General features: G+C 44.8%; 1 protein-coding gene across 2 annotated transcripts in view; it reads right to left on the reverse strand.

Moving 5' to 3' along the window:
* Positions 1 to 22,396, reverse strand: part of PTPN3 (protein tyrosine phosphatase non-receptor type 3) — a 143,685-nt gene extending 121,289 nt beyond the window's left edge. Inside the window, exon 1 of one of the 2 annotated variants that reach the window (XR_005367142.1) lies at positions 22,274 to 22,396. Coding sequence is in view for 1 of the 2 variants with exons in the window: in XM_038553060.1 (XP_038408988.1) it covers positions 22,274 to 22,325 (52 nt within the window). In the remaining variant the exon portion in view is untranslated. The remainder of the gene's footprint in view (positions 1 to 22,273) is intronic. The other variant, XM_038553060.1, reaches the window with a different exon arrangement.
* Between the last annotated feature and the right edge of the window lie 3,695 nt (positions 22,397 to 26,091).

A 26,091-nucleotide genomic window follows, 5' to 3' on the forward strand; every position in this document is an offset into this window, starting at 1 on the left:
CCAGCCTCTGTTTTGAACCCCCACTGAACATCCATCCAAGATCCTATAGCACTTGGTTGCACTTACCTAGATCACTCTACCCTCTTCCTTCACCTCGAGGGCAGGCACTTTTCCTGACTCCTCCCTGGGTCTCTGGCCCTGAGCACAGTGCCTGGCACAGAGAAGGGACTAACAAATATTTGTTGATTGCACGAAAGTTCCGGGCTGTCTTTGGGGAGGTCTTAACTTCTAGGGAAAGAAAAATGCTCCTGCCTGGCAGTGGCCACTTATGGCTCTCTGACTCTGATTTCCTGCTGTTGTCCTTTATCCCTCTCTCCTCCATGCCAAGACTTAGGAAAACCAAACAACTTGCAACAAGCTGCTTGCCTGACCTCGAATGGGTGGGACTATCCAGCAGGTTCAGGAGAGTTTTCCTAAGTGGGTATTATTATAAATGTGATGTTTGATATAAATGAAAATTTAAGATATTAGTGAGAAATCTCTTCTGAAGGCCAGTTTTGAATTGTTGGCGTCTACTAGCTACCTCCAGCTGGGTGTTCCAGAAGCACTTCAAACCCAACCAGTTCCAAACTAACAAATTGGCTCCAGCCCACAAGCCTGCTCCTTGTCCATTGACGATCTGCCCCGGGGCCTGGGCTCCCAGCTCCAAATCCTCCCTCTTTCCCTCCCTCCCTCTCTCTTGCCATCCAAGAAAAATGACTTCTTCTCTTTATTCTACCCCCACAAGATTTCTCACATCCTTCCCAAGCTCTGCTTTCTGCTTCAGGACCTCTTGTCTCTCACCGGAGCTCTTGCAAATAGCCTCCCAGTTGGTCGGCCAGCTTCCTCTCACTTTTTTTTTCGGAATACTGATAACAGGTTCATCTTGCTGAAGCACAGATTTGAACAAGGCTCCTCTGCTTGAAAATATACAATGCTTCCCCATGGCCTACCTCCTGGAAAAGTCTAAACTCCTTAGTCTGCAGGGTATTTGATAGCAACACATCTGTCTGATTGCACGGCATCTCCTGGGAAGTGAGAATGTAAGGAGGAGGCAGCAAGAAGCCTTCATTTGTTCACCAAATATTGATTAGCACCCGTGATGCGTCATACTCTGTTCTAGGTTCTAGAGATAGTGTGAAGTCTTTGATTTTATGGAGCTTAAATGTGAAGAGAGAAAGTGGAGTCACTGTCGTCTGCTTTTATGATGACCTGTAGCCCGAAAAGCAGGACTGCATGGATTGCATTGGCTCCAGTTCTTCCTTCTTCTCTGCATCCATGCTCTTTGCCACGTAACCTTGAAGCTCCTTATGCTACGAGTAGATGGATATGTCCCTGCTCAACTCGGGGGCCTGGCCGTGTGACTTGCTTTGGCCAATGGGTCAATGGGTTGTTAGCAGGTGTTACACAATTAGAGGCTTGAAATATGTCTGCGTAGTTAAGCTTGTCCTTCTTGCATTTCTGCTTCTGCCATAAAAAGACTGCCCCAGGTAGATTGCTGGTCCCAGGAGAACGAGAAACACGAGAAGTAGAACCACACTGTGAAGGAATGGTGGTCGTTTTAAGATGCTGTGTGTGGAGTGGTTTGTTATGTAACATTGTTGGGGCAACAGCGGATCGATTCTTTCCTCCATGAGCTCCTCTTGGCATCCTTGCACTGGGGTTGCTGTTCCAGAGGAACTGGGCTGCTGTGGGGGGTAGGGGTGGGGGTCTCTCACACTTCCTTTCCTCTGTACAAGTAAACCCTTCCATGTAAGGAATATTTTTTTTTTAATATTTTTTTTTAATTTTTATTTATTTACTTACGATAGTCACAGAGAGAGAGAGAGGCAGAGACACAGGCAGAGGGAGAAGCAGGCTCCATGCACCGGGAGCCTGATATGGGATTCGATCCCGGGTCTCCAGGATCGCGCCCTGGGCCAAAGGCAGGCGCCAAACCGCTGCGCCACCCAGGGATCCCTGTAAGGAATATTTTAATGTAGCCATTTACACCAGCACCTAAGAAACCTGAGTATGGGGGTCCCTGGGTGGTTCAGTCAGTTAAGCGTCTGCCTTCAGCTCAGGTCATGATCCTGGGCCCATGGGATCGAGCCCCTCATCGGGCTCCTTGCTCAGCGGGGAGCCTGCTTCTCCTTTTCCCTTTGCCTGCTGCTCTCTCTTTGTGTGTCAAATACATAAATAAAATCTTTAAAAAAATAAAAAAAGAAAGACAAGAAACCCAAGTAGGTCTTTTCCTTGCAACCCGAATGAGCCTAACTTAGGTGATGTCTCCTCTACTGTCACAGGTCCCTGAGGGAAGAGATACTGGCACAGAACCTGGTGTAGTGCATGGTATACCCCACTAGTTGTGAGTCCAGATGAAACTCTGGTCACAATAAGTTAATTTAATGAAGCAGTCTTCCCTAGATCCTGTCTCTCCGGAGATCTTTTTCCATGCAGGAGGCTATTGTAAATTCAGTTTATCTGTCCATTCCACCCCCACACCCTGCCATTGGTAAAAGGAAGACACTGTGCTGGGCCCTGAAATATACAGGCAAATCAGGCATTGCAGATCTTGTCCTAGTAGAGATCACAGATTAATAGAAAGATAAGTAGACTATTCCAAGGTGCTGAGATAAGATCTGTCAGAGAAATGAGAACAAGATAAGAAGGCAGTGCAGACTAATCCAGCTTGGTGGCTCAGAAAAAGACTTCAAGGATAAGATGACACTTGAGTTTTGATTGGCAAAGAGGAGTTGACCAGGTAGAAAAAGGAGAAGAACGTTCTGGGGAGGAAGGTTAAGCAAGTGCATGAACTTAAAATCCATGATGAGGGTGTCCCGGTGTGGGGGGAGGACAGGGAGGGTGTGGGAAATGATGGGAAATGAGGTAGAAACTCAGGCCTGGCCAGGTGTGAAGAGCCTTGTGTGCTACAGTGAGGAGTCTAGACTAGGCCCTGAGGACACTGGGGAGCACTGAAGATTCCAAGCAGGGGAGTGAAATGTTTAGATTTTACGTATTTAAAAGATCCCTCTGACGGTGGTTGTGGCTTGGGAAGGAGCAAGGGAGCTTATTCGGTCATAACAGGAATACAGGGGGAAAATTTCGATGACCTGGAGTGTTGCTAGAAACCTAGAAAAGTGAGGGAGTGGGAGAGTTAGGGGGTTGAATGGATGGACCAGGTATCTGGTACCTGGCGCCTGGTACCTGGAGAGAGCAGTGTTGAGATGGCCCCAGGCTGCTGCTTAAACACAGGCCGCATGATGATACCACTCACTGAGGTTGGGAGCCTTGGGGTGGGGTGGGGAGGAAGATGTGTTCCCTTAGGGTCACGTGGGTCAGCAGGGGGCCTGGGGAGCCTCTAAATGTATGTCTCATAGGCAGCTGAACACCCACACTCAGGAGAAATAAGTATTTGGGTGTCATAAGGTGTGATGGTGGTTGAAATCATGGGTTTGGCTTGTTACTTTGCCTGCCCAGAGCTGCTTGCAGACGCACTGAAGAGTCATCTGCACATGGTAGGAATGACTTTGGAAGTCCTAGAAGAACCCCTACATGTATGTAAGAGGTTTTCCTAGGATATTCACGCGGGGACCATCCTTTTTCAACTTCATCTGGCCAGAACTCTCCAGGGAGCCCAGGCCATGCTCAGTAATGAACGAGTGAAGTCCCCTGGTGCTCTGGAAGTAGCAGATGGAAAACCAGCTTTGTTAGACCTTGTATCATAACCTGATTCTGGGGGATCCCTGGGTGGCTCAGCGGTTGAGCGTCTGCCTTCGGCTCAGGGCATGATTCTGGAGTCCCAGGATCGAGTCCCACATTAGCTCCCTGCATGGAGCCTGCTTCTCCCTCTCCCTGTGTCTCTGCCTCTTTCTGTGTGTCTCACAAATAAATAAATTAATTAATTAAAAAAAATAAAATAAAAAAATAACCTGATTCTGTAGGTTCAAGTTACGAATTAACAGCATTCAAAATTCTCATAATTCCATACCTTCCAGAGATCCCCAGGTGATCTCTACAGTCACCTTCAGGTATTTTCTGAGAGTACAAATCCTCAGGCCCCACGGATAGATATGTTGATTTAGTTGGTCTGGGCCAGAGCCTAAGACTCTGCTTTTGAAACAAGCTTCTGAAAGGTTTCTTTAAAAAAAAAAAAAAAGAGTTTTATTTATTTATTTATTTATGAGGGACACACAGAGAGGGGCAGAGACACAGGCAGAGGGAGAAGCAGGCTCCCTGCGGGGAGCCCAATGTGGGACTTGATCCCAGGACCCCAGGTTCACGCCCTGAGCTGAATGCAGATGCTCATCGACTGAGCCACCCAGGTGTTCCCTGAAAGGTTTCTGATGCTGATGCAATGTGGGCCATATTTTGAGCGAAGCTACTCGTGCTGGATATTCCCCATTTCTCCCTCCAGATCTGCTCTTTGCTTTTACCGGTAGCTGTAGTCTGTGTCCAGTCAGGCTGCCTTCTGTGGCCGGCACCAGGGTGGGCATTGACCCCCACCCCCACCCCCCCGCCAAGCTGTGGTTTGGCTGCCGCTATATCCACGGCTCCTGTTGGGCAGCCCCCCTGCTGGCTGCCGCTCTCCCCAGATTCTATGCCAGCTCCCTTCCTGTACCCCTGCAGGCCCGGGGTAGTCACGGCTTCTCACAGCAGCTGGCCTCCGGGGGCTTCGCTGTCTTTATTTCCTCTGACTCCATCCAGACATCTAAAGAATTCGTTTATTACGTGCTCGTCAATTACCTCTTGGAGTGTGCCCTCCGCTTCCTGCCAAGGCAGAAAAACAAAAACAGTGACTGGAAAGAGTCAGGAATTCTGGGCCCAGTTCAGTTCAGTTCAATTCAATTCAGCAAACATGTTTGCTGAGCGAGGTCCTCCGAGCCGGGCTCGGTGCCAGAAGCCGGGGACACGGAGAGTGACTTAGACCCAGTACCTGCCTAGAGAGGGCTCGCAGCCTAACGGGAGACAGAGCCCCGGGATGCAGGGCGGTGATGTGGCGGCCCAGGGTGACGTTGGAAGTGCCGGGGGCACCGCTGTGCCAGCACTGGCAGGACACAGAGGCTTCCCAGGAGAGGGGACATGGAGAATTTGGGTGGGCAGGAAAAGAATGAGATAGAAGTTCAGGTGGAGACAGAAGTGTTAGGTCTGCTTTGTCTGCTGAGAGGAGGAACAGAAGCTGAGCTCTTCGTGCCCGCTCTGCTGGGAGCCAACTCAGAGTCTTGAGATGTGGGGGGCGGGCCTGGGACAGGTGCTGCTCAGGGTACCCCTGCCTCCAAGTGTTCTCTGTGGCCCGGGAACCTCCCATTCTTTCCCAGCTTCTGTGATCTGGACTCCTCTCCTTCTAAAGCAGGTCTACGCTCCAAGGGTTGTCTGGGAGAAAAGAGGGGAGATTGCATGCAGTAATGTGTGTGTGGGGAGGGGGGCTGGTCCATGAGGTTAAGACAAAAGAGCAGCTCTGGCGGGTATGTGCAACACACTTCCCATTTGGGACTCCTGACTCCACAAATATCTCCATTGTCTTTAAAGGAAGACGAGTCTGGCAAACTCTTATTCATCCTTCAAAAGCCGACTGAGAGTCCACCTTCTCCGGGAAGACTTCCTGGAACTCCCTCATTAGTGCTCCTTCTTTATATTCATCATAGTCTTTGGTAATATGTACGATCACCGGCCTTTCTAGCCTGTTCAACGACTAGATCCTCGCACACATAGCTGTGACCTACTCGTCTCTTTCTTTCTGGGACCCCGCACTGGGCCCAGGGCATAACAGGGCATGAGAAAATATCTGCTGAACAGAACTAAAAGGAATTCTTGCTGCATTAGCAGAAGTAGTAATAATAATAATGGCGATATTATCAGCCCTATTAGAGGAATGAGGGACTGCGGCCCAGGGGCAGTGAAGGGGCTTGCTCATCCTGGTGGCACAGCCCATAAATGACAGGACACAACTGGGACTTGAACCCGAGCAAGCCTGTTGATTCCAAGGGCTCGAGTACACATGGCTGGGCTCTTCACCCACACGGGCGTGGCGTGCAGTGGCTGACCAGTGCTCCTCGGCCAGGAGACTGAAAACAAGAGCACCCGTTGACAGAATGATTGCTCCTGACCAGGAACTGTCGGAGCACTCCATTTCCAGCAGCTCACTTAACCCTGACCTCAGCTTCGGGAGGTATGTGTGCGATCATTGCCTGATTCTAAACATTAGGATCCAGAGAAGCGGTTAAGAAATGCACCCACGGAGAGGCAGAGCTTGCCTTCAAACTCAGCCTTGTTCGGGAGCCGATGCTCCAAACCACTGCACTTTCCCCAGGGAGCGTGTCACCAGCTTTAGATTCAGGAAGAAAGAGGAAGCACTTACATATATTGTATTTGTCGTTGTTGTTGCTGTTTTTTTTTTTTTTAGTGAGAGAGGGACAGAGGCAGAGGGAGAGAATCTTAAGCAGACTCCGTGCCCAGCGCAGAGCCTGACCTAGGGCTCCGTCTCACCACCCTGAGATCATGACCTGAGCCGAAATCGAGTCGGATGCTTAACCTACTGAGCCACTCAGGCACCCCTCTATATCTTGTATTTATCTGCAAGAGGTTTATAAACCAAAACTATGCCTCTACATTATGCTGGGGGGGGGGGGGGTGGGGACAAGGAAAAGAAGAATATTTCTAGAAACATCCTGAATTATACAAACTGAGAGTCTTAGAAAATTTAGGACCTTGCAGAGCAAATTGCATGGGCCTGGCGCAATGTGCTTGTTCTGCTACTAAGCAGTTGTGTTATCCTGGGCACATGTCTTCCCCTCTCTGGATTTTGTCTACTTCCTCCTCGGCCTAACCTTTGCAAAAGCGTTTTCCTGGATTGCCAAGCCCCAGGCAGCTTGGCTCAAGCGCAGTCTTTCACTGCCCTCTGCTGTCCAATTGCAGCCCTGCCAGCGGTTTGAAAGGAGAGGCCACCTAGGTCTGCACCCAGCCGTGAGCAAGCAAGGGCGCCCCCAGGAGAAGCCCCCAGGACGCGAAGCAAAGGCCAGGCCTGTTGCATGCTTTCCAAGACTCAGAAGTCCTGCCCACACAATTTCAGTTGTTGCCCGAAGCCTCTACACCCTGACGTGGTGCCACCTGCACTCTGATGGTCCTCGGGTTGTGTGGCAGCTACTTGTGGACGTGTCGTTCATCCTAATAAGCACGGTACCTGGGGTTGCTCATTCTATATTCCCTTCCTGCCCCCCAGACGAGTGTGTGACACAAAGGCCCTCAGTTCAGGCTTACTGAATGGCTGACGAATGGTGAGAAGAATGAATGAACCAACAAGAGAGAGGGCCCCCTGCAGAAAAGTCTAGGCTGGGGAGGAGCAGGAGTAGAGGGGCAGCTCTGAGCTTGGAACCAGTGAACGCTGGCTGGCTATGCCTTCCCATCTGCCTGGAACACAGTGGGAACACTTCCCACTTCCCATGCCTGGCTTCACCTGGATCCCACTTGATCCCACCTTGTTCCTTCTGGGGTCAGCTCAGTAATGATTTCCTTTGGGAGCTCTCCTCTGACTCCCACTGGTCGCAGTGACATCTGTTTTCTATTTGGTACCATGGTGCCCTGAGCTCTTCCTCCCAAAACACTTAGCAAACTATTTCCGACTCCCATTTGCTCGTCTTCCTCAGTACACTTGCGCTCCCATGAGAGCAGGGACTGTGCCTCTCTTGTTCGCTCTTCCGTTGCTGGTGTTTTAAAAAGGTGCCCGTGCTTCCCCCCTGCAGCTTAAATATTCTTTGTTGAGTAAATAGTATGTGAAAAATAACATGAACGGGCTCAAGAAATCCAAGATCGAGATGAAAATCATAGAAAGGACTCAGAGAGTGTCTACTGTCATCCTCTCATTGTACAGATGGGAAAATTGAGGCTCAGAGAGGCCCTGCAGGTTGTCAGAGGCAGAGCTGGAGTTAGACGGCTCTGGTGCGGATTGTCTGGGTTGTCTTTGCTGTCTGGTTTATCTAAGAGATAAAGGAGTTAAGCTCTTTGGACCAGCAGCATTAGCACCACCTGGGACTTGTCGGGCTGCCCAGATGCACTGAACCACAATCTTAGTTTTGACGAGATCTCAGGTGTTTTGTAGACACATACAGTCTAGGAGGTGCTGGTTTCAGTGACCAAGGGGACAGCGAGCCTGGCTTAAAAGTCATCCCAGTTTGTTCAGGAAAGCCAGTTTGAAAAGTGGGAAAGAGAACCTGGCCAAAAAATATTGTGGCATTTGGTGCATGCTGTAGGCAAAAGATCAGAAGCGTGTGCCCCCTCCCCTTCCAAAGTTCCAGGTGGTTTGGAAGTCCAGGGCCTGGCCTGATAGGGGACGATGGTTCAAATTCAGGTGAGGTGAATAAAGGCGCCTTGAATAAAGGGAAACTCCCAGAAGCACAGCTGATCAGCAAGCCTCTGCTGCAAATTTCCAGCTTTTTTAAGTTCTCCAATTAAAAAAAAATATTTATATATATATATATTTCAAATGTATATTCATTTATACAAATAATTCCAACCGTGCTGCTTGAGGTGGTGGTGACATTGTCAAATGGTGCAGCCTGTTTGGTAAACGCTACAACAATATGTAGGAACAACCATAGCATACTTTATCCTGCTGGAGCAAGTAATGCCATTTACAGAAAGTGATCCTAGGAGACTTCCGACAGACGAGAGAAGCTAGATGCATGAGGATGCTTATTTCAGCTGAAAGCGGAAAATAAGAAATGAAAAGAGAACAGTCTGAGCAAATCAGGATATGGGATCTTTCCAAAGACCGTTTACAATTATAGTGTAACTAATATGTCTCACTTCATTGGCTTGGGGTACGCGGGTAGTTAAGAGCATCATCTCTGCGTTTTCAATCCTGACTCTACTATTTTCTGTGTAACCTTGGGCACGTTTACTTAACTGCTCTATGCCTCAATTTCCTCATCTGTAAAACAAGGTTACTAACAATACCTACTTCATAAGACTGTTGTGAGGAGTAAGTGCTTAATTTATTTTTAAAAAAATTTTTTAAGTGCTTAATTTAATTGAATTGATTGGAGTGCCTGGAATGGTCCTCTCCGTGAATGTATATTGTTATTATATTTTTAAGATTTATTTATTTGAGAGAGAGAGAGCATGAGTGCATGAGTCAGGGAAGGGGCATATGGAGAGGGAGAATCCTCAAGCAGACTCCCTGCTGAGCACAGAGCCTGATGGAGAGGGGAGGTGGGGGGGCGCGGGGAGGGGGGTCCATCTCACGAACCTGAGATCGTTGCCTGAGCTGAAATTAAGAGTGGGATGCTCAATTGACTGAGCCACCTAGGGACTGCTATATTATTATTATTATTAATTTTATTTTTTAAAAAAGATTTCATTTATTCATGAGAGACACAGAGAGAGATGCAGAGACACAGGCAGAGAAAGAGGCAGAAGGAGATGTAGGATCCCTTCAAGGAGCCCAACGTGGAACTCAATCCCAGGACCCCAGGATCACACCCTGAGCCCAAGGCAGATGCTCAACCATTGAACCACCCAGGTGCTCCTATTATTTTTAACTGTCAGATTGAATGACCTGATACTCCCACCCCATTTGCCTGACATAAGAATGCTTTTCTTTCACCCTCAGGGCCTGACCTCCTGTGATAAGTCCAAGACCCCAGGGATGTTTCCTCTGTCCTCCTTGGAGTCAGTATGGTTCTCTAGCCTCAAGGAGAGAAAACCAGAGAATTTGCCCAAAGGGCCTCTGCATTCCATTCTAAATGGCTCTTGTGGGTGTCTGGTGTTGCCATTGAAACAAGTGGTCCAGGGGCCCTCTTCAATTTTCCCTCCCCTAGAATCATGCTCAACCATGGGAACTGAACCCCACAGAGCCCTGGACTCCTAGCTCTTTCATGTACACACACACACACACACACACACACACACACACACACACACACGCACGTAACTCCTCACGATGCCTGAGTCTTTATTGCTGAGGGGAAATGAGATCCTTTCCTTTATCTCCCAAGCCCTTGGTCTATTTACATTTACTGCCCTAGAATAGCGTTCCATTCAGTCGATAACCTCACTCGTTCCAATGGTGGTAACAGCAACCATTCATAGAGAGCCCAAAGTCGGCAAGTCGTTCTCCTGTTGTTTCTTTACAAACACCCATCCTCATAATGAACCTATGAGGTAGGTACCATTCTTCCTACCTCTCAAGTAGTCTATGAAGTTCAAGTATATTGAACGGTTTGCTGGAGACCCACAGCTGGCAAGTCAAAAATCTTAGATTTTAATCCAGGTGTGTCTAACTCCAAAGCCCACACTCAGAACCACTACCCTTATGAAGGGATATAAGCAAGAAATTCATTATAAATGGTAAATAACGAAGTAAAATTGCATCACCACAGTGAGCACAGTTGTGCAAAAATATGTCTGCATGTTGAGAATATTTGCTGTGCAACAAAGACAGGATTACGTATGCTTCTTCTCCTCTTAAGTAATTTCCCTCAGTGACAGCTGCCATATGGTTTTTACAATTTAAAAAAGTTGTCTTCCATCTGCCTTTAGCCTACTAAGTTCTTAGCGTTGGTTGCACATGAGAATCACCTTGTCTATTTGAAAAGATCCCCAGTGCCTGGGCTCCAACACAGATGAAGTAAATCAGGCTCTCTGGGGGTTGGGTCCAGGCTGCAGTATTTTAAGAGCCGATTTTAGCGTGCAAGTAGGATTGAAGACTAACTCGTGGAGAAGCTTCACCTCCCACTCTTCTTCCGGAGAATCTAGCTGCCTTGTGTTCTGCAACCCTATGCTACTTAACTCAAGCTTTCTGCTCTGTGCCCAGGAAGGGGCAAACAGTATATCTGTTTTTTTTTTTCCAATCTTTTTTGCAAGGAGGCCCTTGAGAGGACTTTTTGGCTGATGGAAATATCAGCCAAATGCCACATCTCAATGGCTACATGACTGTATACATTTGTCAAAACTCATGAAATTGTATAATGAAAATTGGCCAGTTTTATTTCATGGAAGCCTGTACTTTATTAAGACATTTTTTAAAAAGACATGAATCTTGGGAAGGAAGAAATAAAATGTATTTATTCACAGATTGTATGTTTTGAATGTAAGGAAATCTAATATAAAGTATTAAATAAGTAAATTGGCAAGGGAGCTGAATCGATGGTCGATGTACAAAACACGTTTATACCTCTACATACTAGCAGCAAACAACTAGAAAAAATTTTTACAATACAATTTGTAATACAGGAAACACAAAAGAACTAGGAAGGACTCCAATGAAAGATTTTGAAGACCAGTATACAGCCAACCATAAAACATTCCTGAGATAAATTAAAGAAAAATGAAATAAATTGAGGGATAAACCATGTTCATGAGTTGGAAGACATAGGATGGATAGGATATGAATTTCCCTTAAATGAATCTACAGACTTAATGCAAACTCAATAAAACTTCCAGGAAGCTTTCTTTTTTTTTTTTTTTAAAGTGGATATTGGCAAGTTTGTTTTAAAATTTATATGGAAGCAAAGGACGTAGAATAGCCAAGGCATTATCGAAGAAGATTAACATAGCTGAGGATTTCCACTACCAGGTATAAACTTATTATAAAGCTACAGAAATTAAGAGAGTGTGATACCTGGATAAACAAATAGGCCAATGAAATAAAATAGAGCCCAGTAACATTCTCATCCATATATGGTCATTTGATTTATGCCAAATGTTCAACAGTAAATCAATGAAGAAAGCATCAACTTTCAAAAAAAGGAAAAGAAAATGAAGAAACTGCACCCTTCACATAATGTACAAACATTCATGATGGACCATAAATATAAATGTGAAAGATGAAATAATAAATATTCTAAAAGGAAGCATTGCAGAATATCTTCGTGATCTTGGGAGGTATGCAAAGATTTTTAAAAATAGGATACAAAAAAGTATAAACCATAAGAGAAAAGCTTGATACATTGGATTTCATTAACATGAATGACTTCTATGCATCGTAAGTACTATTAACAGAGAAGGCAAACCACAGACTAGTCGAAAATATTAGCAATACACATATATCTGACGAACGACTCATACTCAGCATATATAAAGAGCTCTCACAAATCAATAAACAAAGGACATACGATCTAATTTTAAAAATAGCAATGATTGTTTCAGAAAAGAGGATATCCAAATGTCAGTTGCTTATGAATAGGTGCTCAGTATCATTATTTATTTGGCTAATGCAAGTTAAAACCTTATGATCCTCTGAGGGGATGTATGGGAACTCTGTAACTATAACTGCTCAAGAGAAAATCTGTTAGTTAAAAAAGTTATTGATAAGGGACAACAACAACAAACTCATAGAAAAAAGATCAGAGCTGTTATCAGAGGTGGACAGTGCAGGGAGCAGTAGTTGGAGGAAAGGAGTCAAAAGGTACAAACTTCTGGTAATAAATAAATATTAGGGATGTAGTGTACAACATGATCACTGTAGCCAACAGTGCTGTAGGATATATAGGAAAGACATTAAGAGAATAGATCCTAAGCATTCTCATCTCAAGGAGAAAATTTTTTTTGTCTTTTTTTTCTTCCTTTTTTCTTTTTTAAAATTGAATTTTAGGAGAAGATGTGTGTTAGCTGAACGTATTGTAGTAATCATTTCATACTGTAGGTACATCAAACATCATGCTATATGCCTTAAACCTATCCAGTGATGGATTATTTGGGTGGCTCAGTCAGTTAAGTGTCCAACTCTTGATTTTGGCTCAGGTCATGATCTCAGGGTTGTGAGATCGACCCCCGGCTCTGCACTGGGCCTGAAATCTGCTTAAGATTCGCTCTCTCCTTCTCCCCCTCCCACTGCCCCCCCCCATAAAAACAAACACAAAAAAACAACCAACCAACCAACCAACCAAAAAAAAAAAAAAAACCAAAAACTTATACAGTGATGTATGTCAATTATTTCTCAGTAAAACTAGGGATAAGACCCCCACGTGATCCTCCATCCTTCCCCACCCCATCTCTTGATATGATTAAAAGTATTAATAAAGGTAATGTTAACGAGGATATAGAGCAACGGGAATTCTTGTGGCTACAACCACTTTGGAAAACTGGCAGTATTTACTAAAGTTAAACATAAGTAAATCTATGTCCAAACATGCCACTGTGTATACCAAAGACAAGCACATTCCTATGTTCATCAAAGGACACGTATATGAATATTCTTAGCAAACTGAAAAAACTCAAATATTCATTAATCGTAGCATAAAAAACAAATTGTGATATATTTCTACAATGGAAAACTATGTATCAATGAAAAAGGACAAACTGCTACACACAATAAAGAGGATGAATCTCAAAGAGATAAATTGATCAAAAAGAAGCCAGATGCAAGGAAGCATTGTAATTTCTGGTTCCATTTGTATGAGGTTCAAAAACAGTTGAAACAAATCTATGATGTTGAAGGGCAGAATGGTGACTATCTTTAGGGTGGGGAGCCTTCTGGAGGGCTGGATGTTTATTTTGATCTGAGTGGTGATTTCAACAGTCTATGTAAGTATAAAAATTGAACTATTCTATTAATATTGGTACACTTTCTATACATTATATTTTTTCCATCACTAAATAGAACTTGAAGTGGAATTTGAGTCTGTAGATGCACGTCCTTTGAATGCCATCTTTTAAAAATTGTGGTTAAATATATATTATATGAAAGTTACCATTTTAACTGTTTTTAGGTATTATATAGTTCAATGGCATGAAGTGTATTGCATTTTTGTGCAACCAGCACCACCTTCCCACTCTAGAACTTTTACTTCTTCCCAAACTGAAAGTTTGTACCCATGAAACACCAACTTCCATTCCTTCCTCTCCAACAGTGCCTGGCAACTACCCTTCTACTTTCTGTCTCTATGGATTTCACTACCCTACGTGGAATTATACAGTATTTGCCCCTTTTGTGACTGGCTTATTTCACTTAGCATATTGTATTCAAGTTTTATGCAAGTCATGCCCTGTGTTGGAATTTCTTTCTTTCTCTCTCTCTCTTTTTTTTTTTTTTTAAAGACTGAATAGTATCTATTGTATGTATATACGCATTTTGTTTATCAAGGATGCCTGGATTTCTTTCCACTTTTTGACTATTGTAAATACTCCTGCTGTGAACGTGGGTGTACAAATATTTCTTCATGTCCCTGCTTCCAATTCTTTTAATACTTTTGGGTATATAGCCAGAAGTGGAATAGCTGGATCATGTAGTAATTCTATTTTTAATTTTCTGAGGGACTGCCATACTGTTTCCCATAGCAGCTGCACCAGTTTACATCACAGTGGTGCACAAGGATTCAAATTTCTCCACAGCCTTGCCCACACTTGTTGTTCTCTTAGTTTTGTTTTGTTTTTGATAATATAGTCATCCTAACAAATATGGAGTGGTATCCCATTAGAGTTCTTGATTTTCATTTCCCTAATGATTAGCGAAGTTGAGCATCTGTTCATGTGCTTATTAATCATTTGTATATCTTCCTTGGAGAAATGTCTGTTCTAGTACTTTACCTGAATCTGGTTGTTTGTGTTTTTGTCATTCTTTTTATATTCTCGATATCAATGTTTTGTCAGATGTAATTTTCAAATATCTTTTCTCATTCTATCAGCTACCTTATCACTCTGTTGATTGTGTCCTTTGATGGAAAAAAGTTTTTTATTCGATGAAGTCCACTTTGTTGATTCTCTTGTTGCTTGTGACTTGAGTGTCTTCCCCAAGAAAATCAGGGCCAATTCCAATAGCGTTGAAGCCTCATCGTTCTTTTTTTTTTTTTTAATTTTATTTATTTATTTATGATAGTCACAGAGAGAGAGAGAGAGGCAGAGACACAGGCAGAGGGAGAAGCAGGCCCCATGCACCGGGAGCCCGACGTGGGATTCGATCCCGGGTCTCCAGGATCGTGCCCTGGGCCAAAGGCCCGCGCCAAACCGCTGCGCCACCCAGGGATCCCCCTCATCGTTCTTCTCTGCATGCTGTCTTGATCCAACCTCTCATAACAGTTTCCAATTGTCTGCTAATTATGCATAAATATCTAGCTTTTCAACCTCCACCCTGCCTCTGTCATTAGCATGAATAGTTAAAACTCAGCACTTTTGCTATCAATTCAAAGGGCAGACATAGCTGCTCTCTGATGGAAGACGAAGATAGGCTGGAGTAAGTAGGTCAGGAATCAGAATGATCTTGATCTTAACCTTGGTCACACTGAAAAGGGACCTGAGAATAGTAGAATGGACAGAGCTTTGGAGATCAAGGGAAACTTGCTCAAAATGTTGGATTACAGCCTGCCTCTGCTGCTGCCAGCTGGGTGGCCCTGAGCAAGTTCTGCAAATCTGAGTTTCAGTTTTTATTTTTTTTTCTTTAAAATGGGGAAAATCTTACCTACCTTGAGAATGACAGACAATCTATATAAATGTCTGGTTCTTGGAAGCTGGGAGCTCTAATTATTAATTACATGGTGTTAGACCTGATGGTCACTTAGTGCATCTCCTCTACTTGGCCTCTGGCCTGTGAGCAACTCCTGAGGCCAGCCTAACACATCTTCATCTCCGGATCCCAACACCTGATCCCAAGCCTGGCACATGCATGGTAAGTAAGGACCTCGGTAGACGTTTGCTCAGTGAGTGAGTTGGAGGGTGAGAAGACATTCCCTTGCAGCCTGCGTGAAAGTCACGTGGTTATCATGGCACACGTGTGAAGCTCGAGTCTCGGAGCTCCTGTGGAATGCACTGCAGCCTTGACAGCTGCACCCTACTGACTTCCTGCATTCTTGCTCTTTCTACATGATGGATGCCAAATGATGCCCATCTTTCCCTCTCTCTTCTTCACTGCTGTTATTATTATTATTTATTATTATTAATTAATTAATTTATTTATTTTTTACTTTCCAACTGTAAACAATCCGGCCCAGAAGATAGAATTTTGGAAGGGGGTGATCCCTGGGTGGCTTAGCAGTTTAGCACCTGCCTTAGGCCCAGAGCGTGATCCTGGAGTCCCGGGATCGAGTCCCACATGAGGCTCCCTGCACGGGGCCTGCTTCTCCCTCTGCCTGTGTCTCTGCCTCTCTGTCTCTCATAAATAAATAAATAAAATCTTAAAAAAAAAGAATTTTGGAAGGGGTTGTGGGTGCAGTGAAACCAGGTACCCAAATGTTCTGGCTTCAGTACTGGAAGTCTGGGGTCTGGGAAACCCCTCCCTCCTGGGGCTTTCTTTGGAACCATTGGTCACTCTAAAAAGACAAGGGGAAGCTGACTGGCAGATACACTAACTACAAGATCAAGACCTTTTGAATTTCCTCTAAAGTTCAGTTAGATGGATTCTGTATGGTCCCAATAGGTCACATTCAATTTAGTATTTGGTGAGCATGGAGTAGATCAGATTTTCCTTGTGGCTTCATTCAAATGTTTATTCTCTGTACACAGAAATCCCATTTGACTACCTTTAAAAAGTTACAGCATGAGACACAAAGATATGGAAAAACATTCCATGCTCATGGATTAGAAGAATAAATATTGTGGAAATGTCTATGCTACCCAGGGCAATTTACACATTCAGTGCAACTCCTATCAAAATACTGTGGACTTCTTCACAGAGTTGGAACAAATAATCCTAAGATTTGTTTGGAACCAGAAAAGACCCCAAATAGAGGAGTGTTGAAAAAGAAAACCAAAGCTGGGGGCATCACAATGCCTGACATCAAGCTGTATTACAAAGCTATAATCATCAAGACAGTATGGTACTGGCACAAAAACAGACACATAGATCAATGGAACAGAATAGAGAACCTAGAAATGAACCCTCAACTCTATGGTTAACTCATCTTCAACAAAACAGGAAAAAATATCCAATGAAAAAAAGGCAATCTCCTCAATAAATGGTGTTGGGAAAATTGGATAGCTACATGCAGAAGAATGAAACTAGATCATTCTCTTACACCAGACACAAACATAGACTCAGAATGGATGAAAGACCTAATGTGAGACAAGAGTTCATCAAAATCCTAGAGGAGAACACAGGCAACAACCTTTTTGAACTTGACCATAGTAACTTCTTGCGAGACACATCTACGAAGCCAAGAGAAACAAAAATGAACTATTGGGACTTCATCAAGATAAAAAGCTTCTGCACAGTAAAAGAAACAGTCAGCAAAATAAAAGACAACCTACAGAATGGGAGAAGATATTTGCAAATGACATATCAGATAAAGGGCTAGTATCCAAGATCTATAAAGAACTTATCAAAACTTAACACCCAAGAAACTAACAATCCAGTCATAAAATGGGCAGAAGACGTGAACAGACATTTCTCCAAAGACGCCATACACATGGCCAACAGACATGAAAAAATGCTCCGCACAACTTGCTATCAGGGAAATACAAATCAAAACCACAATGAGATGCCACCTCACACCAGTGAGAATGGCTAAAATTAACAAGACAGGAAACAACAAATGTTGGTGAGAATGTGGAGGAAGGGGAACCCTCTTGCACTGTTGATGGGAATGCAAAGTGGTGCAGCCACTCTGGAAAACAGTGTAGAGGTTCCTTAAGAAGTTCAAAATAGAGCTACCCTATGACCCAGCCAGTACTACTGGGTATTTGCCCCAAAGGTACAGATGTAGTGAAATGATGGGACACCTGCACCCCAATGTTCATAGCAGCAATGTCCACAGTAGCCAAACTGTGGAAGGAGCCACGATGTCCTTCGATGGATGAATGGATAAAGATGTGGTATATATACAATAGAATATTACTCAGCCACCGGAAAGGATGAATACCTATCATTTACTTCTACATGGATGGAACTAGAGGGTATAATGCTGAGTGAAATCAGTCAATCGGAGAAAGACAATTATCACATGGTTTCATTCATATGTGGAGTATAAGAAATAGTGAAAGGAACCATGAAGGAAAGGAGGGAAAAATTAAAGAGGAAGACAAACCATGAGAGACTCCTAACTCTGGGAAAAAAAAAAGGATTGCAGAAGGGGAGGTGGGTGGGGGGATGGAGTAACTGGGTGATGGGCATTAAGGAGGGCACTTGATGGGATATGTGCTGGGTGTTATATGTTGGCAAATTGAATTTAAATTAAAAAAATTACAGCATGCCGTATTTCTTGACATGGTACCATGGCTGAAATTGAGACTGAGAAAATAAGTGTATTAATTTTGGATCATACTTCCTTTTCTAAACCTATTTTCAGACTGCAATTTGCTTTCATCAAAACCAGCCTTTCTTCTGCGGTGAAGTATTTGCTCAAAGACAAGTCTTTAATGAGTAATCTTTAGAGAAAGAGGAAGCAGGTTAATTTTACGTTAAAATCTGTTGGATGCCAAAGGTGGTAGGATGTGCAAAAATAGGGGCTTTAGCTGTTTAAAAAAACACCCACAACTTTTCTTCCCAGTTACTGTTTCTGAGTTCACATTTCGTGGAAGATGGTTTTAATCACTTGACTGAAACATGATTAGGGAGGTAGTGTGCATCCTGGTATATCTGCTATGCTCTCTCCCTGGGCCAGCAGACTGCACATTCTGTTTCCATGGGTTCAGCCCCTCAGCCATCCACTCAAAATGTCTAGGTTGTTTGTTTGTTTGTTTTTAAAGATTTTTTAAATTTATTTTGGAGAGAGAGAGAGAGAGAGAGAGAGCAAGCACGGGAGTGGGAGGAGAGGTGAAGGGAGAGACAGAGAATCTCAGGCAGACTCCATGCAGAGTGAGGAGCCCTACTCGGGGCTCATTCTCATGACCGCAAGATCATGACCTGAGTGGAAACCAGGAGTCAGATGCTCACCCGACTGAGCCACCCGGCATCCCCCAAATGTCCAGTTTAAAAGGTCATCCACCTGCTTAAAATTCCTCACTGACTATCCCACTTCTCCCAGGATGAAGTTCAAAGATATCCCCAGTTTGCAGGAGCCTATCCTCAATGGATTCTATAAGCTTGCTTCCTGGCTCCCTCCCGGGTTCTTCAGAGCCCTCCTCTTAGTTACAGAATATAAAACTAACCATTTTAAAGTGAAGAGTTCAGTAGCATTAGTGCATTTGCAATGTTGTGCAGTCCATTGCTACCCTTTAGTTTTAGAGCATTTGCATTCCATGAAGCAGTCACTCCCTGTTGCCCTGCTCCCCAGTTCCTGGCCATCCCCAATCTGCTTTCGGTCTCTGTGGATTTATCTATTTTGAATTTTTTAAAAAAGATTTTGTTTATTCATGAGAGACAGAGAGAGAGAGAGAGAGAGAGAGGCAGAGACACAGGCAGAGGGAGAAGCAGGCTCCATGCAGGGAGCCTGATGTGGGACTCGATCCTGGGACTCCAGGATCACAACCTGGGCCAAAGGCAAGCGCTAAACCACTGAGCCACCCAGGCTGCCCTATTTTGAATGTTTTACATAAATGGAATCATACAATGAGTGAACTTTGTGTCTAGCTTCTTCTAAGTAATGCAGAATTTTTGAGGCTCAGCTGTGGTGGTGGCAGTGTTAGAAATTCATGCCATTTTTTAAAACAAGATTTATTTACTCACAAAAGAGACAGAGAGAGAGAGGCAGAGACACAGGCAGAGGGAGAAGCAGGCTCTCTGCAGGAAGCCCGATGCAGGACTCGATCCCAGGACCCCGGGATCATGCCCTGAGCCAAAGGCAGATGCTCAACCACTGAGCCACCCAGGTGCCCTTGAAATCATTTCTTTTTAATGGCTGAATAGTATTCCATGGAATGAATATACCACATTTTGTTTCCCCATTCACCTATTGATGGTGGACATTTGGATTGCTTCCATCTTTGGCTATTGTAAATAGTGCAGCATATACATGTGTTTGTCTAAGTACCTGTTTTCAATTCTTTTGGGTATAGGCCTAAAAGTGGAATTGCTGGGTCACATGATAATTCGATATTTAATGTTTTGAGGAACTGCCAGACTGTCTTCCTCTCCTTTCTCTTGTGTTTCAATAGCACCATATATTCAGGTGAATTTCTGTCATAGTACAATTAGAAGATGCCTTTAATCATAACAGGCTAGGGATCCCTGGGTGGCACAGCGGTTTGGTGCCTGCCTTTGGCCCAGGGCGCGATCCTGGAGACCTGGGATCGAATCCCACATCGGGCTCCCGGTGCATGGAGCCTGCTTCTCCCTCTGCCTGTGTCTCTGCCTCTCTCTCTCTCTCTCTGTGACTATCATAAATAAATAAATTAAAAAAAATTAAAAAAAAATCATAACAGGCTATATACGTATCTGAGAGCAGGGATTGTGTCTTCTTCATCTGTGAATCTCAGGGGGGCCTAGGACTTCATGGAGAAGGTGCTCAGTAAAATGTTTGTGGGATCCCGGGGTGGCTCAGTGGTTTAGCGCCTGCCTTTGGGCCAGGGCTTGATCCTGGAGTCCCGGGATCGAGTCCTGCGTCGGGCTCCCTGCATGGAGCCTGCTTCTCCCTCTGCCTGTGTCTCTGCCCGCACAACCCCCCACCCCCGTGTCTCTCATGAATAAATAAATAAAATCTTAAATAAAATAAAATATTTGTGGAACTGGATTGACTCTAGGAGGACTAAATACAGTTTTATCCTTGAGGAAAATGTGGTGTATGCGGTAAAGCTTTGAATATGAGTAACGAGCTAAGTGGAGATGGAGAGTGGGTGAGGTGAAGAAGAGCCTGCCGACTCCTTTGGACAAGGGGAAGGGAACACCAGTGTAGTAGAACCAGTTAGAACCAGTCATCCATATGCCTGGCGTCTATTGCTGATTTGCCTTTAGCTAACTCATTATAATTCTCTGGCAAGTTAGAGTCCTTTCTCGGTCGAATGAAAAGGTTGCATATTTTAGTGATACTCAATTTTTTGGTTTCCTTTAAAGCAATGGGCACTGTTTTTCCTGTGAACTCAATGGGGTTGGGGTACCCCTTTGAGGAGACAGAGTTGAGAGGGAGGCCAGAATGCAGGGCACCCTCTATTCCTGCAGCCCCAAGGACCTTGGCAAGACCCCAAGATCCCAAGGTGCCAGCACATTCTGAGCTCCCCTCAGTAGCTGTGAGAGACCTCTGTTCCACAAAGATTAGGAAAGCATTTGTGCACCCGGTACATATTATTCTGTAAAAAAGTTTTCTCCCCCCCCCCCCCGCCCCCAAGCAATAAAGGGGAACTTAAGGATGGAGGCAGCAACGTGAGCAAAGAACAAAAGGTCTTTCTTTATGAAAAGTTCTAGTGAGTAGCGCGCTTGATTAAAAAGAGGGTATCCCACCTCCTTCTCACCTCCTCATCCTGAAAAAAGGAAGAAGCAGAGCTACTGGCGGTTGACTTCGTGACAGAGTTGTCACACAGTTTACATTCCTAACCGAACGGATTCCTGCACCATGAGAGCATTTCCTCTGAAAAATGTCCTGTTCTGAACCAAAGCCGAGCACGTCAAGGGCAGGCTTCGTCTTGTCCTAACCCTCCGAGTTTCCTTTTCTTTCTGTCTCTCTCGCTTTCCTGGGGGGAAAATATCTTAAAAGCAAGTGGGACATTTACACTGCACCCTCGCGTTGCCTTTTCTCTGCTTTTGAGTGAGCCCCTAAAGTCAGGGGTTAGCTGGGTCCCCCCCCCCCCCCCCCGCCCCCGACCGTTTCCTGCCACGCCTGTGGCGCTGGCAGGCCGCAACCTGTCCCCTGGGCAATGGTCACTGCTGACACTCGCCTTGCTTTGGCCTCGTCCGGTTCTTTATTGCTGTGAAGCTCATTTGCAGGCCACACTGCTGAAAAGACACCGCCTGAACTTCCACATCTCTTCTCCTCTTTCAGGTTGAGGCACAGAAGTTACTCAGGCACTGAGATCGAAGATGGTTTACACAGATGTCTGACTTAGCCCAGCACACACGAGGTTCTTAACGTTAACATTCCTACCGGCTGTCATGGAAACATGGTTTGAGCAGTGCGACCACAAACGTTATTCCCATTATTCCCATTCTAGCATTAACTCTTTCTTTCTTTCTTTCTTTCTTTCCTTCCTTCCTTCCTTCCTTCCTTCCTTCCTTCCTTCCTTCCTTCCTTCCTTCCTTCTTTCTTTCTTTCTTTCTTTCTTTCTTTCTTTCTTTCTTCTTTCTCCTTTTCTCTTGTGAGGCTTCCCTTGAAATCCTAGAACTTCTCTGGAAACAGACCTTCTAAACCATGACCCCCCTTTGGGTGGCAAAGCCCTATTATAAAAATAGAAAGGATATTCAGTTTTATTAGGCCTCTGGTTTTCCTTGCTTGACATTTGCTTCCATTCCAGAATGGGCGTGAATGCAAACACCGCAATATTTCCACCATTTCTTTAAATGCTTTGTTTCCAGGAAACTTACGGTTTTCCGGAGAAGGATGCCCGCAGGACGATAATCCCTCTTGCTCGACCATGGTGCCCCGGGACGAAGGGAGCGTGGAATGCCCTAACGCTGCGAGTGGCGCTTCGAGAATGACTTAGAAAGGCCGCAGTCTGTCTGGTAAACCCCAGAACCTGTCTCAGGACTCTTGCCTCGATCGGCTCCCAAAGCATAATGCAACGTGATTATTTTCCTCTGGGGAAACCTGTGAAACAGGTCTTTGAGCTCCATTTAATGTGTCAGAGTTTTAATTGATTCTTTACCTCGGCGATCCACCCCATAATAGCAGCGCTGAGCACAGGACGTGTTTTACGGGAATAGTCACCCAGAGCTTAATTTGTTGTTGCATAGCAGACGGACGATTTCACAATGAAAATAAATCTGTTTCGTGCCCCGAGAATTTCTTCCCGGTGAAGTATGCTCTGTGATGTGGAGAGTGCAGTCCTCGGAAGCCTCCCAGTAGCACTACTGTGGTCGCAGGGAAAACTTGGTCACTGCTCCCTGTGGGCTCTTAAGACCTTTTGGTGGAGGAGAGGGGTACCCCACAACTCTCATCCTTGAGCTCATTTACTCTTGCTTCTTGAATCCCAAGACCGAGGGGATCCACATGTCCTAATTGACAGTCCATGTACAGCAACTTCCTATACCTTATCTCCATCTGTTCTCCTGATAAGAGGAAGGCGGGGCAGATTTCATTATGCCCATTTTACAGATCAGAGAACCGAGTCCTAACGAACCTTGCGACCTGCTCAAGGAACAACAGATAAGCACTGAGCGAGGGCTAGAGAGCAGATACTCTTTTGAGTAATTACTATTTTTCCCTGGAGAACAGCCAGGCCTGCTCTACCAAGGAACTGGCTGCATGCAACACATTTTCCTTCCCCCAACACAATTGGTTCATTCATTCAATCAACAAACATTTGTAGGGAGTGTGACTCTGGGGACTTAGAATTCAGATCTGCCCACAAAGGTGGCTTTCTTCTTCTACAGCTTCAATTGCTTTCTCTCCCAGGCCCTAATTCCTTCTGGTAGTAGAAATTTGTCAATTCTAGGTTTTCTCAGCTGGCTCAGCACTTCCCCAACCCTCCCTTTTTTTCCATGGTTGTATATAAGTTCAAGCCACTGAAAGGAGTGTGTGTGTGTGTGTGTGTGTGTGTGTGTGCGTGTGTGTGTGAGAGAGAGAGAGAGAGAGATGGAGGATGTGTATGGCCTTCAGAGGTCAGAGGTCTTCCCATCCTGGCTGCTATTAAAATGTGTGGCCCGTCTGGTCTTCAGACATTTGGAAAATGCTGGCATTCATTTTTTTTTTTTTTTTGGCATTCATTGTTATGTGGTGTTTTTGTTTGTCGGTTTGTTTAAACGTGATCTTGAGGCATCTGTAGAACTGCTAGCTCTCTTTCTTTCCGCTAGCTTCTGTGTCTTCCTTGTAAGGGAGATGTTTGGTGGCTCTCCTGGGCCACGCAGAGGATCTGGGGAATGCCGGAGGGCTATCTCAGGCCCTCTTGGTCTAGCCTTGTCATATGTCATTTTTGTTCTAAAGTTGCTCCCTCCTATCCTGTGCATGGAGGTGGGCAGAGGAGACTGTTTCCCCATCTCTCCTCAGGTGTCACCTGGTGTGAGGCACAGGTCCCTTCTCCTCCAGGATGTACCAAACCAACCTGGGCTGTACCTGATATCTCTAAGCACAAGCATGCCCCTCACCCCCAGCCGTAGCCCAGGGGAAGGAGGGCAGTGCAATGTGGTGGCTGACAGGAAGCAGATGTAGGGTGCAACTGGTGCTTCTCGGAGACCTAAGCAAAGGCTACAATTCTACAATTTCCTCGTTATTCTAGCTATTTGGTGCTCACAATTTTGGGCAACTGATCTGAACTAAGATCCGAGTAGAGAACCAAAGGAAACTTAATGATAAAACAATTGCGGTTTTGTATCTTTGATCTCACTGGCCTTCTCCACCTCAGCTAGAGTGAGTAGGGTTATGTCCATGTGGCCCCTATGAAGCCAGTAGGGTTATGTCCATGTGGCCCCTACTCAGTAGTCTCTTGTAGGCACCACTGCATGTCAAGAAACACCAATCTGGCATCCTGATATAATCCAAATTTTTACCTCTGCCTCTCAAAGAAGCTCTGAGAGTAAGTTCTTTATAGAGAGCAAAGTCCCCCCTATTCCCATATGTTCTTTTCTCATTTTTTCTCCCCTTTCCCTTCCTATTTATCCTATCTGTCTACCTACCATCCATCTATCTATTCATCCATCCATCCATCCATCCATCCATCATCTATCATTGACTCATTGTTCTCACACCCAGCTTGGCTATTTCCCCAGTCCAAAATCCCACCCCCTAAATCTCTCTAACTGAACTGGCATAGCACCCCCCCCTTTTTTTTCTTCCCCCCCCTTTTTTAAACAGTTTCAAGCATTTCCTGTTTCATTTTCCTCTCTTTCTCTTTCTCCTTTTCTTCTTCCTATCCTTCCTCTAGAGATAGATGATAGTGGGCATCATTCATCTTGTCTGCACGATGCAGGTGTCGATCTCACCACCCTGAGATCATGACTTGAGCCGAAACCAAGAGTCAGACTCTTAACCAATGGAACCACCCAGGCACCCCACCAGAAGTTCTCCTGAAACTTATTAAGTTTCATCTTTTAAAAATCTTTGATCCTTCTGGACTTGATTTTAATGTAAGGAGTAATGGAGTTTGCTATATTGTTTGTTGTTTTTGTTATAGGACATCATTGGTAGGAAAATAAATCAGGAACCAGAGTGGGAAGACCATGGGATTTGCAGTCAGATTAGTCTGGTTGCAGGTGACTCCACCCTTAGGATTGTGTGACTTTGGCCATAACCTCCCTAATTCCAGCTTCTTCATTGGAGTAGTGGGGATAATTGTAGCATCTGCCTCATGGAGCTGCTGTGCATATTAAGTGAGATAATGCTAGTAAAGCACTTTGCACAGTGTCAGGCACCTAGTAGGGACTTGGTCCAGTTACAGGGGGTATGATGATGGTGATAATTGCTGTTATGTAAGTAATGAGGCGGAGTCATCACACTTGTGCATCAGGTTCACTGAGGGCTCCGGGAGATGTTGCTCAGCCACTGTACATGCTTCAAACCACATAGAAAGCTGCTTTCTACCCCAGAATATGTGTGAGGTTTTGTTTTTTCTTTTTTTCAAATATTTTATTTATTTATTCATGAGAGACACAGAGAGAGAGGCAGAGACATAGGCAGAGGGAGAAACAGGCTCCCTGCAGGGAGCCTGATGTGGGACTCAATCCCAGGACTCCAAGATCACACCCTGGGCTGAAGGTGGCGCTAAACCGCTGAGCCACCCAGGGATCCCAGGAATCCTACATTTTCTAAGATAGAGTTTTTCAAAGTCAGAACAGAATTGTCTGGTACCCTTGCTAGGATGCAGGGCCCCATCCCTGCTGTAAGAAATTAGAACTGTGGGCAGGGCCTGGGAACCTGCATTTGGCAGGCTCCCCAGGTAATTCTGTGCACCAACATTTGTGGAACACTTCTCTAGAAAGAAAAGGAAGAGGGTGGGTATGGGGATGGGAGAGGGGAAAGGGGAGAGGAAAAGAGAGCAGGAGACAAAATAGGAGAAGAGAGGAGACGAGCTACTATCGTGAATTAAGAGTATCAACATCTCCCCTTTGTAAATCTTTCTTACCTCTGCCCCCTGTTACCCGCCATGATAAAATATAATCTGGATTCCACTTCTTACAGATCACTCAGAAAGCCCAATTAGTCAACCAAAAGCTTTTTTTAAAAAAAATATTTTATTTATGAGAGACAG

This window comes from Canis lupus, chromosome 11 (assembly GCF_011100685.1).
Source record: "Canis lupus familiaris isolate Mischka breed German Shepherd chromosome 11, alternate assembly UU_Cfam_GSD_1.0, whole genome shotgun sequence".
NCBI classification, from domain to species: Eukaryota; Metazoa; Chordata; class Mammalia; order Carnivora; family Canidae; genus Canis; species Canis lupus.